This window comes from Anastrepha ludens, chromosome 4 (assembly GCF_028408465.1).
Source record: "Anastrepha ludens isolate Willacy chromosome 4, idAnaLude1.1, whole genome shotgun sequence".
Classification (NCBI taxonomy): Eukaryota; Metazoa; Arthropoda; class Insecta; order Diptera; family Tephritidae; genus Anastrepha; species Anastrepha ludens.
Window position 1 is genome coordinate 37,930,475 of NC_071500.1, and position 18,399 is coordinate 37,948,873.

At 31.8% G+C, this 18,399-nt stretch overlaps 1 protein-coding gene across 10 annotated transcripts in view; it reads right to left on the reverse strand.

Moving 5' to 3' along the window:
- The window catches only part of LOC128861695 (gamma-aminobutyric acid receptor subunit beta), a 153,392-nt gene that overhangs the window by 27,732 nt on the left and 107,261 nt on the right, over positions 1-18,399 (reverse strand). For 6 of the 10 annotated variants that reach the window (XM_054100006.1, XM_054100003.1, XM_054100001.1 and 3 more), the window contains exon 7: positions 9,632-9,769. In XM_054100006.1, coding sequence (XP_053955981.1) covers positions 9,632-9,769 — 138 coding nt within the window. Of the gene's footprint in view, positions 1-9,631; positions 9,770-16,131; positions 16,270-18,399 lie in introns of all 10 variants that reach the window. The other 4 variants (XM_054100007.1, XM_054100004.1, XM_054100002.1 and 1 more) reach the window with 1 other exon arrangement.

The following is an 18,399-nucleotide window of genomic DNA, read 5'->3' on the forward strand; positions in this document are numbered from 1 at the left end:
GAACCATAGGTTATCGAAGACAGTTTGATTACATTGCTAGATTGAGCATCTTAAAAAAGCCGACTTAACTCAAATAGATCATCTTTGGAACGACGTCAAAGATGTACTGAGTATGCACAACGTCACAAATTTCGGTCAGTTATTTGAAAAGGCAGAGACAGTATGAAAATCCATTTCTATTGAACGTTATAGAGGTTTAAAGATGTCAATACAAAGGCGCTGTTCAGCAATAATTAAGCAAGAACGATTTTCAGTAAAATTAAATTAGTACTTTTCTCATTCGCCTGTATTTTTTAGGGTTTGACTAATATTTTGCTTCGTTCTTAAGTGTTTTTCTCGAAAGATTTTTAATTGTATTAACTTTTGTACATAAAGTAAAAAACTGATGTTTTTCTAAATAAGAAAACCAACTGATACTGGTTGAAAACATTTTAAATTTATAAAATAAAACCTTATAGATAAAACATTTAAAAGATTTTATTGAAAAAAGTCTCAAATGGAGAAAACTGGTTATCGCTCCTAAGTATTTTTCATTATTTTGTAATCTATAATTTTCTTGAAATTTTATTTAATTGTGAAATATATTTTCATAAATTTTAATTAATTTCTGAACAAAATGTTAATATTAGATCCCAGTTTGCGTATAATCAGACCCAATTATAAAATACGTTTGAGAAGTTTTTATGTCTCTAAAAGCCTCAGATTTGTGTAATTGAAATTTGTTTGTGATTTTTTTTTTTGTGTTTATGAAAACTCTCCTTCCAATTTTCTTTCAATTCTGATATTAACTTTCATATTTCTCAAAAAACCGCTACTATTTTGATACTTTACCCACACTTCCCTTGCGTGCATTTTCTCAAGTTTCGTCAGAGTAAGATTACACTTTCAAAATTCCACTTTAATCTGCGTAATCCCGTATTTTATCACTATTGCGCCGGAGCTCTATTAAGGCTTACCTTTTTTAATTTTAAACATATTTTGCTTACCATTGTGTTTTTCCTGTTAATTTAATAATCCATTTCAAAATTTATGCCATTCGAAAGTTGTTCTTATAAATTCTCAAGCATACAAAGAACTAATAAAGCTTGCATTTAATAAATTGAAATAAGAAGAAAAAACTAAGACACTTGAATATTAACGCAATAAAAATGTGGCAGTTAAAATATTAACTAAAAATGAGAAAACCAAAATTTAGAATATATTATTAAAAAATAAAAATTCCAAGTAATGAAGAAAATGTGAAATTCTGCAGCCTAAGGGTAAGTTAAGGGCAAAAATTCTTACGCTTATTAATGAAATATAAATGTTTAATGCTGAGGTCAGAAATAATATAAATGTTATAGAATATAAAAATTTATAAAATCAGAATATATGGAAAGGCACCTTTCTGCTGGGCATTGGCAAATGAATGGTTCTAAATTCTTAAAACTGCTAACAAAACTGATATTTTTTTAAAAATAAATTAATGCTAAAACTGAAATATAAATGCGGTGAATGTGAGAAAATATTAAAGGAGCTGTAACTAAAAGCACACCTAAGGGTTAATGATTGTTGTTAGTAGTAGTAAGAGTATTAGTAGAAGGAACTTGCAAGTTGCTTCGTTATTTTTTCTATGAGATCGTTTTTTCTGTTGTGTTAAATTTATTGGCTTTATTTAGTATCGCTTTTCGTTTGTACTTCGAATGAGAGAAAGAGAGGGCATGCTTGGGAGGGCGTATTTTTTTTTTTTTTTTTGTTTTTTTCGTATTACTAAATATTTCGTTACTTCTTGTTTTTGTATATATTAAATTTCGTATTTATGCATTAAAATTCCTAATTTATGTATGTTTCAGTACTTTGCAATTTGTAACGCTGTTTATATTCGAATAAAATTTTTTTTTATATATTGCATTTTTTTTTTTAATTTTATAACTCATTGCACTGAAAAACAAATTAGCTAATTTTGAATAATTGAAAAGAGTTTCCTTTTTTAATAATTTCTTTTTTCTCTGACAATGAAATCAAATAGTAAAGAAAATTATATAATTTAGGACGACTCAATGCAGCTCGTTTTGAATCAAATCAAAGTGTTTGGAGAATAATTCGATTCGTTTGCGTGATTTGGTTTAGTGAACTACTTTAGCAGCGACTTGTTTATAAGTATTGTTTTAGCGTGGATAAAGCACAGCTGATTTCCTATGTGAAAATGCATTTGTGAGGAGGAGTTAAAATACTTGTATATGCATAATAGCTATCGCTTCTAACTAATTTGCCGATTGCGAGTGCAAAAAAAATTAACAAAAAGTATATGTTTTACATTACTTGATATACAATATTAGGTTTGAGACTTTGTCTACAATACAAATTTATGATTTCGTTATAGATTTGGGGATTTCATTATTGAGTTTAGTAGTAAGGCAGGTGACTATATATATATGATTATATTGTATATACATGTAAATACGTATATATGTACACATATAAGTATATATATATAGATATATGTATATATATATACATATATACATATTTTAATATATATTCGTAAATGTATTGTAAAAGATAAGCATTTAGTTTATAGCGGCATGGGTAGACTAGCTAATTTATTGACTGCGAAAATGCGCCACTGATTAATTAGTAGCTTGCTTAGTGGTATTGGAGGCGGCGTGTTTGTGGTGTACATACATACATTCTGATATTTCATATATGTAGTTAGCGAATGGTAGCCAAACCAAAAATACTGAAAAATTCACTTCGACCTTAAAAAAGTATAAAATTACATTGAAAAAAATGTAAGGAAATATTAAAAAAAATAAAAAAAATAAAAAAAAAAATTAAAAAAAAAAAAGATATTGTTAGAACTAAATTAACAGAATAGCTAGCGAAATCATTTTAATAGGAAAGAATGAATGAAATAAAAAATACTATAGAATTTATTCAATAAAGTTTGTGAAAATTACGCTAGCGAAACATGCATTGAATAATTTGATACGTCCTCTAGTTATTCCATAAAAAAAACTCTTATTAAAAAATTCGCATTGACTTTTTTCAGGACTTGTATTTATATTGTGTATTTAGAACAAGAAAAAAATAAAATGTAACAATATAAAATAAAATCAAAAACATATTTGGCATTGCAACTATTATCGCCTTTTCGCAATGTTTGGCAGGACACAAAGAAAAAAGGAAAAGAAAAACAAATTCATACCTATAGCCAAACGGAAAATTGAAAATAAATAAAACTGCAAATAAAATCTGAAGAGTACACCAAAAAAGGATTATAATTAACTACAATAATTTAATTATTTGATATTTCATATTCGATTTCACTATTAAGTTACGTAAGTATTTATGCATGTTGGTTAAAGCTTTAGGTACGAGGATCATATGTATGTATTACTGAGCAATGCGATATGGAAAAAATCAGATGCAAAATTAGATGGTCTTTTTAAATTTTTATTTTTTATCTTCCAATTCATTTTAATTTCAAATTTATTTATCTTTTTTTATCTATACGACTATTTGATAGCATATGGTAAAGTCGAACAAGTAGTTGAATGCGAGTACGGATATATATGTATATGTAATATTATATGTACTTATTGTAAGAAGAAACATGCGAAATTGGGTTAAGTACAACTGCACGTTAAAATTAAGTAATTAAATATTAAGTTGTATGACGGAAAATGCGAAATAGTTTGCACAAGTTTTAATTACGCAAGTATTTACATATATTTCATAATAAATAATTATATCATCAACAAATGTTGAATTTGTACTTTTCACTTATTTAATTTTTTCTCATATCTTTTTTTTTCTTTTTTGTATTATAAATCTGCAGATATCAATCAACATCCAATTGCTTTCAAGCTGCGAATGTAAACAATATATGTTGAGTCAATAAAAAAAGATTATTTAAATAAAACATAAAAACTTTAATATCACTTACAACGGTATATTGGCATTATAAAAATGTCAAAAAATCAAAAAGAAATGAACATAAGGTCGCTGGCTTCGGCAATGCCGAGTAGTATATGGATAATAATAATAATTTGCGCACACAACCTTAAGCGACGTTTTGTGGTATGCGTCTTAGCTATTTCCAATAGCCTAAATGTCATTCATGAAATCGAAGTTTACAGTACATCGGATTTAATATTTAAGTAAAAACTAATTTAAGGCTTAACACTTGCGTATTGCTAAATATATAAGGCACTTTACTTTCCTGGCCAGAAAAACTGTGATGCAGTTCGAGTATCCAAGCGATAGACATAAAATGACTGTTCACAATTTAGTGCAAATTACCTGGCATTTTGGAAGATATAAATTACCAAGGCAGCACAATAATGAAATGTACGAGTGATATACCGAAATTTCCATCATAACATACCAAAATTGCATGATGCCATGTTATTTGCATTTATTTGTGAGCTGTCCTGTACTGTAGTAAAATATGAAAGATAGCCTTTAAATAGCGGTACTAAAACATGAACTATGTAACTTAAAGGTGGAGTATTAAAAGACAGACCGAGTAATAAATAAATAAAATTAAAGATGCACCTTAGTAGAACATTCAACTAAGCTTTAAATTAATTTTTTATTTCAATATTTATAGAAGTTTCAAGTTAACTTATTGATAATTAATGATTTCTGGATAAGGCGAATTGACCCATCATATTTTGTCCATAGTTAAACGGTTACTTATTAGACTACAGAAATAAAATAGAGCACTAAAAACTCCATATTCATAAAATTATAAATTTACTTCATCAAATCTGATTAATCACCCAGCCGAACTGATAGTTAGACAGGCATAGTTACCTAAATCAACATAGCTTGTAGAGTTTACATTTTTGAGCGATCTATAAAGTTTTTTATTATATTTTATACATTTTAGAGAAAAGCCGCTTTTATGTATCATTCGATTTCATGAAGCTTATGAAAATGCTTTTGGTGTAGGTGGATGCCTTATAATTTTTGGCGTTAGTTTTGTAAGAAAAAAAATTGCGTGGTGTGGTGTGTTGTGGCATACCGCTTACCTAAGACGCACTGAAGTTTGTAAATATCAAAATAAAATAACAACCACAAGTTTTGACAACGTTCTAACACTTTCGCTTACATACACTAATCATTACTAATTATTTCCAAATCTAGCAACACTGAAAAATTTCAAATGATTTCCATCGATTAGCAAGACTTCGTTCAAATACAATTGGAGCGACAGCGAAAGTAGCAGATATTTTTGAAACTGCTGAGGGAGCTACAAAGCAGACATAATTATTTTACAGCGCCTAAAAAAAAACAGTGCGTGCAGAAGTGAAACTTTCAAGGCAGACAAAGAAAGAGGGAGAGACCCTAGAGAGAATGGGAAAGAGAATGGGAGAGAGAGAGAGAAAGAATATATATCTAAATAAATTCACAACATTTGCAGAGAATACAACATTTGCAGACAAAATTTACAAAAAACGGAGAAGGGTTGACCGGTGTACGTAAACGCGGGACACAAACCATGGCAATCACGCGCACTACTCCGAACGCTTATCACCCGCACAAACGAAGCGATTCCAGGACCGCAGCAACGGCACAAATTACCGCAAGGCAATACCAATAAATCCGACGCCGGAATGGATTACACTTTATAGTACGCACAAGCACTAGCCAGGAAACGGATATAAGCGCCAAAAAGTAGGCACCAAAAAAAGTACGCCCAAAAAATTGGGACCGAAAAACGCCCCAAACAGTAGGCACCAAGGAAATATAACGCCAAAAGTAGGCACCGAAAATATATTTCCTACAAATTTGCACCATCAAACAAGCGCCAAAAAGTAGACAGTGTTATTTCTCAATAGAAATTAGGAACCACAAGGAAAACCTCAGGAAAAAGAGCCTAAAATGTATCTAAGATATATATAAGGTATAGCTCTCTCTCTCCTTCTCCTCTCCGTTATATATTTTTTCTCTCTCGCGGAACGAAAATGTCCAAAACGTTGCATGGCCTAGAAATTTTACTCTCCATTCTCGCTCGCCCAGCGACGCCAAAGAAGTTACAATTAAAAAAAAAAAAAAAAAAAACCACAATGAAAACAAAAATGCAAAAATGCGCTATAAAAGAAAGGAAAGGTATTTCTAATACGAAAATTCAAGCAAAATTTTTACAAATAAAACAATTGATAATTTCTCATTTTGTATCAGACCATCTTCGCGGTAGCAATAGAAATACATAAATAGATATAACTCAGCAAAATATTACCGCTCTTAAAATCGTCTTGAAACATTGATATGTTCAATGCCATTGTCCAATCGCTGAGCATGAAATAAACTCGTCATTCACTCTAGCAGCTCGGCCCTTCCACTATTTGAACTTACCCAACTCATGTCTTAGGTTGTAGATTAGTTGTCTCTAAGAGACTGGGACTTGAATTCTGAACTAGTCCGTTTTGATAATTTATTTGTAAGTATTGACAAATATTCTCGCAAATGTCCATTATTTATTCGTCAAAAGGCTTCTTCAGGCCTTTCGCGTTTTATTTTCTCAGTCCATGAATGTAATTTGTAAAAAGATATTTTTGCATTACTTTGTTAAGCCACGACTCATGAAGAAAAACATAATCATATAAAATTGTCTAGTATGTAACTTTCTTACCACACCACACCATACCAACGCCGAACTAAAGGTTTTTAGTTTCAACGCTTTTAAAAGTGGCACGAGCCCCGGATATTAAACTGGTTTTTAAAAAGAATTTATAAAACAAAAGTTGTTAATCATAAAGTTTGAAGAATTCGCGCTGTTTTTCGTTTCAGTAGGCGTGGACTATTGATTTAAATATCCACCCTACACTTGAAGAACTAAAAAAATTTACTAACACGATCAAGAAGTGTTTACATCGTCGATGTGGTTTGTGTTTATATATATATAAATATATTCGCTTTACAATATCCATTGTACTAAATATTTCAAATTTGCGGTTGGTTTCCAGTTGCAGCTGGGCTACCACACTCGATTCCTATATTCATGTTTTTATTAATCCATGAGTGAGATGCGGTAACCCAGCCATAGTCATGAGGAGCTTTGGGTCACGCCATTAACTGTGAGAAGAAGCCTTCTTGAGGGCACCTAGTCGGATGGAGTAATTCGTTTTGGGTTTTGATGGAACTCTATTCGCTGATGATGACCATAACAATTGTACAAATCAATATGATATGAGTATGTGCACCTGAAGCATTCGGTATGCATTTGGGTGATCAAAGAATTTGATTGAAATATTCAAAAGCACAATTGGTTCAGATAGTTTTGTTGTCACGTGTAAGTAACTACTCCTATACAAATGACGCTTTGACAAATTCTAAAGCTGGTCGTCTCTACAAATTATATAAAAACATATACCCTTAAAAAGATGCTCATTTATTCCTTACTTTCTGATATAAGTGCCACTAACAGTTATTTGTCAAGGTTTGTGAAATGCTGAAACAATTTTGAAGAAAACAGGTAGTCAAGAACTACAAAAGATGATCATCAATAGTGAGACGGTCATGAGACCCTTTTTATATATTGTATATTTAGGTACCAAATATCTGCAGCGAGTAATCATTTATGCGATAGTACTTTTTTCTTTGTTTTTGGGTAGGAGGTTAAAATCAAAATGTCAGAAACATCATCAAAGGTGCCGTCGCACCAGTGGTATGTGGGGCATGCTCCCACTAACACTACAACATCCCTCCTCCTCGGCTGATTTCCACCCAGGGACCGCTGTAAACATTTCATCAAGGTGGAGCCGCGTTTATGTCTATTCACACAACCAGGTACCTGCGCCCAGGTCCTTCTCTTGTGGACGCATGGAGATCTTACGTCAGCGATGGTATCCACTCCCCCCACATACGTGGTTCTGGAGGAAATGGAACATCGGAAAATTTGCGATAGCGCAGTATTTACGAACTATCGTCTTGCTTATGCTTATGTACTGTATTACGCATAGTTGGTGTACTTTCATTATTCTTTATAAGCCGCGTATGCAGTTATATTTATGATTTATTTATATGCACAAAGAGCTGTTTTAAATTCCGGTGGATTCGACTGCTCAAAAAGAGTATAAAGTATTTAAGATGCAATTTAAATTTTGTATTCCTCACTTATTTAAAGTTTTTTTAATTTTATGTGGAAGTATTTGGAGACACTTTGGATGAAGTGCGTCTAGGTAGTCCATTTGTATTGAAAATATTTTTTCATCGAATAGCGAGTTTATTACTTCAATTTTCAGATACTTATTGAACCACTATCATAAATCATGCATTAAAATCGCGTCACACCCTTTCCAACCTATCATTAAAACTAAAGGTGGAGCTTACAGGAGCATATTAATTTAAGGTGCAAAAACTATATCTTACTCAAAATTTTGTTTCCTTTTATACTCGTAGCATATTTTATTACTTAGAAATATGGTATAGAAATCAGAAAATAACTTTATGGACTTCTGTTATTCACTACTTGAAATATGAGTCTATTAAATTTTTTGTTTGAGCAACACAATTTGATCATCGCTGAATATGCATCTTGAAATCGATTTAAAACGATATATGCGTCATGACTAACTGTTTTATCTACCATCGATTGCTTTATTTTTATTTTTATTTTTTTTTCATCAAAATAGCTGGTGTATCTTCAGTTTTGTGGAATTTTAAATGAGTTACTTCAACGTTTATAATAAAGTAATCGCCTGCAGATCTCTGGTACCTACCCGCGTGCCTTATTATCCTTCTGACAAGAGTTTATTCCCCTATGAGCACTACCCAAGGATTACTGACCTACAGATTCATCTATCTTTCCATAAAAAGCAGCTTTCATTGAAATCATGAAAGAATAAAATTCTAAAAACGATTTTACTTTGTGTGTGGTTTCAACATTAGAAGAATCTTAAATCCAACAAAGATTAAGGCATTGATCAAATTTGCAATTTTCTCCTCCAAACTTTATTGGAGCTATTGGTAAGTATTGTATTTTACTAAATTATCAAATTACTAATACTAAATTCATTAAGTGTTTTGTAGAAAATAATTGTGTTAGGCAAACAAACTGAACCAAGATTTGGCTTCAATAAACAAGTTTTCTAATCTGAGGCAGAAACATAGTTGACGTGCTTTGTTTGGTCGACTCACATTGCAAAGGTGTACCTTATTTTTATACTACTGCTGTTGACTAAACTTGTTTACACTCGCAGATGAAGAGGAACCATGTATGCATACATATTAATTTAAAATTTAGTTGTTGGATGATTTAGAGTTCTCACAAAAAAATTTTGAATAACCAAAAACAGTTCTTTTCTGCATTCTTTTATCAACTGATTTTGTTCAATCATATTTGGCTTACACTCTTTATTTGAATAATTTGTGTTGTTTTGAATTTTTTTATTTCATAATTTTTTTAAATTTTTTCTTTATTTTTGATTTTTGCATTTCAATCTCTTGATTTAATTTGAATAAAAATATTACAATCGAATTGAAATCACAACTAAAATATAATTGTATGCTTTTTTAAGACATGAAATCTAACTGTAACGAAAATAGTATGTAATAAACCAAATGTATGACTTAAAAGTATAAATTGGATTTGAAAAACATAGCTGGAATAAAGGAAAAATCGGTATCCGTCTACAGGTACCTGTTGTAAGACTGATTTCCATAGCCCTCTGACGATGACCCAAGACCTTAAATTGGGGCAGAGATACCTCATTCGAAACACCAACCGAGTTTGGACCTTCATTCCACTTATAACGAATGTCACGCATTGTATAGCCGACTGTTGAGTACAAAGTACACGTCATTTCGTCATTTAGATGTTGTAGATGTTGTGCCCGTACGAATGAAAGTGTTATGCATGAATGTATTGTGAGGATGTGATTTTTCACAAAATCATTCAGTAGTACATGTACATACGTATGTATATGTTGAGGGATGACAGAGGATACGTTGAGCAATGGATTTAGTTAGAGTTTCATTTATGACGCGTGCCACATAAATTTGCATTTATTCAATGGGAATTGCAATTAAATATGGATATGTGAATTATGGAAATAATTTTTGCATTTCAGTTTTAAGTATTAGCGTTGAATATATATTTGTTATAACGATTTGTGGAGAAATATCGTACATACATTTTTTGATTTTTTGTTATTTTTTTGGTTTTGGGAATGATGAAGAAAATGAGTGCGAAAATTATGGTTGTTTGTTATTTGTATGTTTTAGTCGCCATGGTTGTTGTAGTCGCAATGCAGAGCAGTTCAGTGAAGTTTTTAGTATTAGTAGTCGTGGTGTTTGGTTTTTTTTTTTTTGTTTTGTTTTTGGTAGAGATTGAAAAAATATGCATAAACAAAGAATAAATTGGTGATACTATTAACAAGTTCATTATTTTGTTTTTGTTTCTGTTGTTGTTGTTGTTTTTTTGAAACTACAAATATACTTTTTAAAAAGTTTCGCTTGTTTTATGGTTAGCGAAATTATGAGATATTTAAGTATATTTATTTTAAGCTAACTAATGCCTCTAAATTCAACTGATTCTGACCACCTAACTGCGCCTTATTAACAACTAACTGATTTTCAACAAACTAGGGTTATTAATAGTCTCATTGAGAATACCTGAAATAAATATATAATTTGTTCACTTAAAATACCCAAATTATTAGCTTAGTGTGCCTACAGATTCGATTGGATCTTTGTTATTTCTTCTAACTTACGCGAAGAGCTAGCGAAAGCTTTTGATGCATAACAGCTAAGTACCTGAGTATATTCAATACATTTTTCATATTAGTTTTTAAATGGTGATAGTGCAAATAATCTTTAGCTAAAATGTTAAACTTTTCTGTGTTACCAAACACTTTTTTCTTTTCACAAAAAAAATTTAAAATCAACTTACGGCAAAAAGCTGCTTCATATGGCAGTGTAGCATATACATAATATATGGTAATAACCTAATCATTTTAATATCATTATTAGCATTTAGTGCAAATTTATTGCAAATTGTAATTGGCGGGTGTTTCGCTGGTGTTGAGCAGGTGTTTAGCTTGTTCACGTTAATTCAATTTGTATTAAGAAACTTTAAAATTGTTTATTTCTGTATTCTAACCGAGTTTTCAGCTGTAGCGCGTCATTAATAGGTGCAAGTGTAAATATAAATGTAATTAGCATTATTTTGGTAAATTGCAATAAATTTAATTTTCGCTTATACATATATAGAAAGTATATTTATTTTTAATAAAAGGCAGTGCGCTATACGCAAATGCTAAAGATTATACCACTTTTTACAATATACGTATATTATATAACTATACAAGTTTTTTATATAGATATTTTTTTATTTAAATTTTTTTTATATATATTTCTTTTTTTTTTTTGATATTTACTTTATATTTTCAGTTGAAGTTGTATATGCATATATGCATTGCAACAAGTCCAATTACTTTGAGTTATAATTAATTATTAGAGGCGTTGATAAATGGTTAGCACGAAAAAAAGTATTGAAGACGTAGTAGAGGCGATAGAAGAGGCGATAGAAAACGCAGTAGAGTTGTTCTAGGCACTTAAGTAAGTACACAAGTGTAAGAACTTTCTTCAGCTGTGTGTTTAAATACAAGTTTTCACATGTATGTGTAAGCGTGGTATTGTGTGCTTTTTTGTGTATTTGTGCGCATGAGGCAGTAGTTACTTTCTTCTTGGAGTAAGTTCAAAGCAGTTTTTTTAGTTTTTTTTTTTTTTTTTTTGTGTAATTTTTTAATGGTTATTTACTCATATATATCTGCATATTTTCGTGTTAGTTTATATGAGCTAATTCTTTTATTTTATTTATTTTTTATCAGCGGTGACGTATAAATTAGCGGGCAGCTGCACTACTTGCTTTTTACATTTTTGAATTTAATCCATATGTATCTGTTTTCATTTTCTTTGCTGTTATATTCACACAGTGTTTAACCACTTAAGTATTTTACATACTGATTTAAAGCCTACCCAAGCAAATGCGAAACCGTTGTACTTATACAATTTTATTGTGCTTAGCAATTTTTCAGGGTTAAACGGAAAGTTAATTAGTTTTCCACTTTATTAGAGGGGCTCTCATATAAGTATAAACTCTTTTTATTTCAGCGAGCAATAGTTTTAGTTAATTTTAGCTAACTGGAAACAAAAAAATCTGGTCTAACTATATTTTCATATTTTTTTTCCTTTTAGCTGAAATTGCCCTGCTGCAATTTGCGCCTAAACACAGAAATGTAATACAAACAAATACTAACTAAAAAACAAGTGCATATTGATAATAAAGAATCCATAATTACCAAATTACACTCAATCATATTAATAACAACAATAAAATAATTATAATGCTTATAAATACAAGTAAAACAAAGAAAACTAAACAATTCAATTATGGGACAACACACTTTTTTTAATAAATTTGGTTAGTAATACAAAACGAAAACTAATGAAAACATTATTAATGAATTCGTAAAGAATTTATATTTGAGTAAGATAGAGAGAGAGAGAGAGAGAGACAGACAGTAAGAGAGCGAGATATAGTGTTTGAGAACGAAGTAAATAGTATGAAAGTTGAGTTGCATTGCGAATAAACACAAAAGATGGTGAATGGCCAGCAAAATTGACTATGTGGAATCAGTAGGCGAAAAATTTGGTTTAACTAAGTGAGCCAGTGGCGAATTTCAAATTTGTAGTTTTCTCAAAGAAGCACAGAGATGTAGTACTCGAATTGTAAATATAATAACAGTTCAAAGTATAAGTTTAAGATTTTGAAGTTTTAAAAAATTTAGAGTTTAAAAAAAAAAAAAAATTACAATAACTGTTAAATTATTAATTTTTATTTGAAGGCTCAATTCAGTGCAATAATGTTAGACTACCATTGTTTGCATAAAATAGCTACGCATCAGCAGTTAAATCAAAATTATGTTACCAATGCCAATGGTATTTACTTCTAGGACCCAGGTTCTATTGCACGCAAACTTTTTTTTATATATAACAACTCGCCTCAAAACTAGCTACGAAAAAGAAACGGCATAGTAGAGCAATTTATTTCTTAAGTGTACTTTATTACAATATTTTCATATCTTTAAATCAACTACGAATGAAAAATTATAGCAGCAATCTCCAAAACATTCACCACCAAATAAATTTCAGCTCAGCCTGAGATATTCATCAACTCGTTAGCGAAAATTGAGTGAGCTACTTTTTTGTTCTTGAGTAACCCTATGAGCCTGTTAAATCTTAATCCAGAGCTTATAGAGGACTCTGCCATGAAGAAAGCCATGGCAGGAAAGCTAATGGCCATAAAGGCCAAAGGCAGACCAAGAAACCGATGAATAGACGCAGGGGAAAACGATCACAAGCACTACGGAATACATAACTCAAAGCAAAAGCTCAAAATCGGCCGCTTTGGTGGAGCTTTGGGAAAGGAGCTTTCACGCACTCCACCTTGTAATAGAATCGATTCCGAATTTAACGATTTAACAGGGTAGCAAATGCATGTTAATAGGCTTGTAGGTGGTGCAGTTTCCAATCGACAGCTACATAATTCATAGCAAGAGGAGCAAAAGTATTGCAGGCCGTTCTTGTGGTGACTGTGAGCGAGTCATTGAGGGAGCGAGTCAAGTTGGTTCTGGTCAATGTTTATCTTGTCTTACGTGTTTTAAGACCCCTGAATATCTAACAAGTGTGTGCACAGTACGAATTATAATTATTATTTAAGTAATTCCTTGCAAGAAGTTTCGAACCAAATGATAGAGATGAACTTTTTTGCTTGTTCTGGTACGGTGAGACTTCCATCTGTTTCCTATTGCGTTACTTCGGTTAAAAGGAAAAGAGTTTGGGTGTGTTAAAACTATGAAAGAGAAAGCGGCACGCGCCCCATAGTACCAAAGTCATGGGTCATTTAAGGGATAGAGAAGGATTGTACGTATATTGAAGGTGATATAATATTAAGTAACTATATTTGAAATAATTTTTTATATCTTAATCAAGTTGTTTACAGTATTACATAATATGCTAAAAAATTGAAATTTTGGGTGCTTATCTCAGACATCACCATTAAGTTGTTGGTGCAGGCTCAGTCAAGAAATCCTGACTAGTTCTTGTCCTGGCTATGAACTGAACTCTATTTCCCATGGAACGTAGCGCCTGGCCTCGCTGTTGCATAGATAACCATGGCGACACATAGGGAAACGGCTTAAAGTTGGGACCCTAAGGAATTGAATATGAGTAACAAAACTCAAAAACAGCTCGTCACCTCTACCCAGAAAATGTCAATACAGTAACGATCGCCACAAGAGAGAGCGCCTCATTCGATGCAAATGAAATGTCTTCGCGGCTGGAGCTGATTACAAACAAAAGGAGGATAGAGAAAGATGCGATTTTCCAATGCAATTTACTGATAATTTCGATGCAGCAGGCGTTTATACGTGAAAGGAGCATCAGCAACGAAGTCAAAGTTGAAGTATCCAAAATCACTAAGCTGCTGGATGTAACACTGAACTACAGACGTTCATTGAAGGCAGCAGAAGACGAAAGGGCGTTCTCCAATCCCCGTAGGAACTACCTATACCGCATGGGTAAGGTAAGTATCCCCAGGTGTAAGTATCGAACTGCGAAGCACCGAACGATGACACTGAACACACTGTATTTAATTCCGACAGATGGATCATGGAAAGTGATGCTCTGAGGTTGTTTTAGTGGCGACACCACACGATGTAGTAGACAACGGTCGCTGTAAGTGCGAAGGTATTTCGAATCCTACCTCACCCACCTAAAAGAAAAAAAAAATAGTTTTCCTAGACCCCAGCTAACAGCCACGGCCGTAAGGGCGAGCGTTTGGGCATTTTTTGGGTTTTCACGTCAGTACCCAGAAAAACGGTGCAAGCAGCCGTACAGCATATAAAACTACTGAATAGTAGTCACGAGAAATAGCAGTTTACTATGGCTCCCACTTAAAAATATTGCTGCAAAATTGAATCGACCGAATAATCTTCATATGACCGAACTTGCAACGTTCACAAAGCGATTACATAATAACGCAAGGCAGACCAGAAGAGGCGTGCAGGAGATTGGGAATGTAGTTGATGTTCTCAAGCTGAGTTATGATACGAGACTTCGTTACTTCACGTTCCAAAAACCATACATTTTCGAAATATTGTATTAAATGAATTTCTAAAAATTACAGCTATGAGTTACACCAACTTCGTAAATAAATCACTCTTAAATGCCAACAATTGCGTTCGTGGCATTTACTCTTTTACATTTATAGTGCCTCCGGATTCCTCACACCAATTTCACGCTGAGCGCCACGCATGTATGTACGTATTTATACATGAAAAATATAGCTTATGAATGTACGAGTATGTTAAATGAGGAACACATATTAATGCGAATATGTGTAATGGCTTATATGCAATATTTATATAAGTAAAATTTGTGACAATAACGAAAGTTTCACTAAAAATTCAAATAAATACAAATATGTGTTGGTGTGTATGTGTTGGCGGTGTCAATTAAAATCATAAAAATTTAGATTAGAAATAACAACAAATATACGGTTTTAAAAATGTTTTGCTGAATATTTGTGAATATGAAGTCGATAAAAACGCAAATGTTGAAAACAATTCAGCTCTACTTGAGAGCGCATGTATGTTTGTATGTATGATGTAGATTTGCATATGTATATGATAACTTATTGTGAACGGGGTGATGCATTTAATTACAAGTGATCCGAAAATGCATAAATTATAATGTATGCGAGTTGTTGGGACGTACGTACTTACACATGAATAATATGCGTGTGAATTCGTATGCATGTAGTTGTGTGTGTATGAAAGTGAATGGGAAAGTGAGTGTGAATTTAGGTAAAGTTGTACACATACATTATGTTCTTTAACATTTCTGAACTGAATACAATTAAAAACGAATCAGATATTTCATGTTTGCTTTATGTGTTTTGTCGTAATGGAAAAAAATCGCAATTGTCTAAGGTTTGCATTGTTTGTTTGGAAAAAAAATTTTGTTTCAAACAAAATGAAATTCATACATTAAATTGAATGCTTGAATATTTGAGATTGTATGTTACTGGTTCTTTTAAATATTTAAGTTTAATATTTGTTGTTTTGTTTGGGGTACCTGTGGTTAGGTTTATTTCGGTCGCCCTCTGCCTGTGTCCCAAAACGCGGAACTGCGGTAGTTCGACCTCACTGCTCATGCCAACACTACTCAGTCCATCTCTCCAGAAGTAACGGATATCTCGCATCGTGTAACCGACTTCATATTACAAAATAATATACATATATATATACAAAATGACGTCATTTCCCAATTTTGTTTTTTTTGTTTTTAATTATTCATTTTTGGTTTCTTTTTTGTGTGTTTGTTTATAATGATTAAATTTTTTAGTTCTGTGTATATAATGTAAAATTGTGTTCATTTTTTATTGATTTGTTTTTGCAAACAAAAGATCAACTTATCTATTGTAGCTTTTCATATGGCTTATATACTGATAACTGATTATTGATTACTGATTACGATTAAAATGATTGAACGCTTGACAGTGATTTTTGGTTTTGATGTACTTGAATAATGTTCGAATAGGAAATGAGAAAAATACGAAATAATGAAAAACCTATCAGATCATAATAAAAAGATTATATGCATCAAGTAGTGAAGTTCGAAATATACTTATTTAGAACTTCGAATTCAATCTTGAAAGTACAAACTAATAAAAATTTGAAATGAATTAAAAACAAACAAAACAACTAGCAATAGATTATGAAGGTCACTTACATGCTTTGAAATTGATCAGATGCTCAATTATATTCTGAATGTAATGTTGGGTGTTATATACGACAAATTATTTAGATATTAGGATGAATGAACTTTCTGCAAATAATTCCAAACAAAAAACAAAAAGAAAAAATAGCAGCGAATATGAACTCAATCCCACACTATCACTGCTGGTTGGTAAGAGCCTCCACTCACTTGCTTCGGTTACATAAGTGAAGGCAAATTAATTTTTAAAACTACTTTTTTTCTAACTGATACAAAAATGATCCTATGTAAGTAAATATGTGAATATCTTTTCAAATGACAATGTGAGCGCAAACGATAGATATAACACGGCGCAAAAGTACGTGAATAATAAAGGATATAAAAAAGAAGATCAGCACACAGCTTATCATGTGTCAAAGAGCAGAAATAATCATTTCTCCTTGTACTTAAAAATCTTTTAGTTGTATCGATGGAAATTAAAACTGACTAGAAATTTTTATTGGTGTGCTTTCACAGAACTTTTAATTAAGATTTATTAATCTTTAATTGGTTAAGGTTATGCGCAGGCAGTGCCTCAGCTGAAATTAATATTTTCATCGGAATTTTTCTCTATCATTATGCTTAGAATTAAAAAGCAAGGAACTTACGGCCCACATATATAAATATATTATAAAGTTTGACTTAAAAACAACAAGAACAAGTTTCTTTTAAGCACCTGTAGATACTACAACCTTCTAATTGTGATAACTTCAGAAATACCTTAAAAATACTTAGTTTTCTACTACTTTTCCAAACATCAAGTCTCAGCCTTTAAAAGTGAGCTTATGATTAGACTCAATTTCCTGAGAAAAAGTACTTCTAATATGCATAAAATGACCAAATATTTTCTAGAGTGAAAAACGACGGGGCCTAGGAGGCAAAAATAAAATGAAAGTAATGAGAAAATCGTAAAAGTAGAATATGTAAAACCGTCAATGGTGTATAAATTCAGGGTATAAATTTTATTGATTAAATGATTAAATTTCCATTATTAACAGTAGAATCGAAAGGAATAAGTGAGGTTTGCTCGTCATATCTCATCAAGACTTAATTTCTTTAAGTAAATCTAAGATTCGAGTTAACCTGAGAGCATGTGCCTTTCTTCTGGCCGTACCAGGCCAAGATGTTTATTTACGTATTCTTCTCACTATGCCTTCGAGACGAAGGTGTGTTGGAGTTTATGGGGGCTGATCACAAAAATGGCAGGAGTCGGTGAACCATACCCTGAACCTATGCAGATGGTTGGGTAACATGGATTGCAGAGCATTGAGATAATTTTTGTCATACAAATATTTTAGGAAAGTAATAAAAATGGGTACTTGTCGCAAAAGTCCAGGTTATGTATTAAAAAGAATAAAGAAAATCGATACATATAAATCTTAAGATATAAATCTTAAATCTTAAGTTTTACATTGTGTGTGCAGATCCATTTAATATTTAAATGTTTGCCACATCACTTGAGCAGGTTATGCAGTTCAACTACCTTGGTGCCAAAATAACTTCTTCTGAAGACCTTAGTTCTGGAGTCATCGCGCAAACAAGCAAAGAAGCGCGCGTAGCAGGAAGTTTTAGGAACAATATATGGCG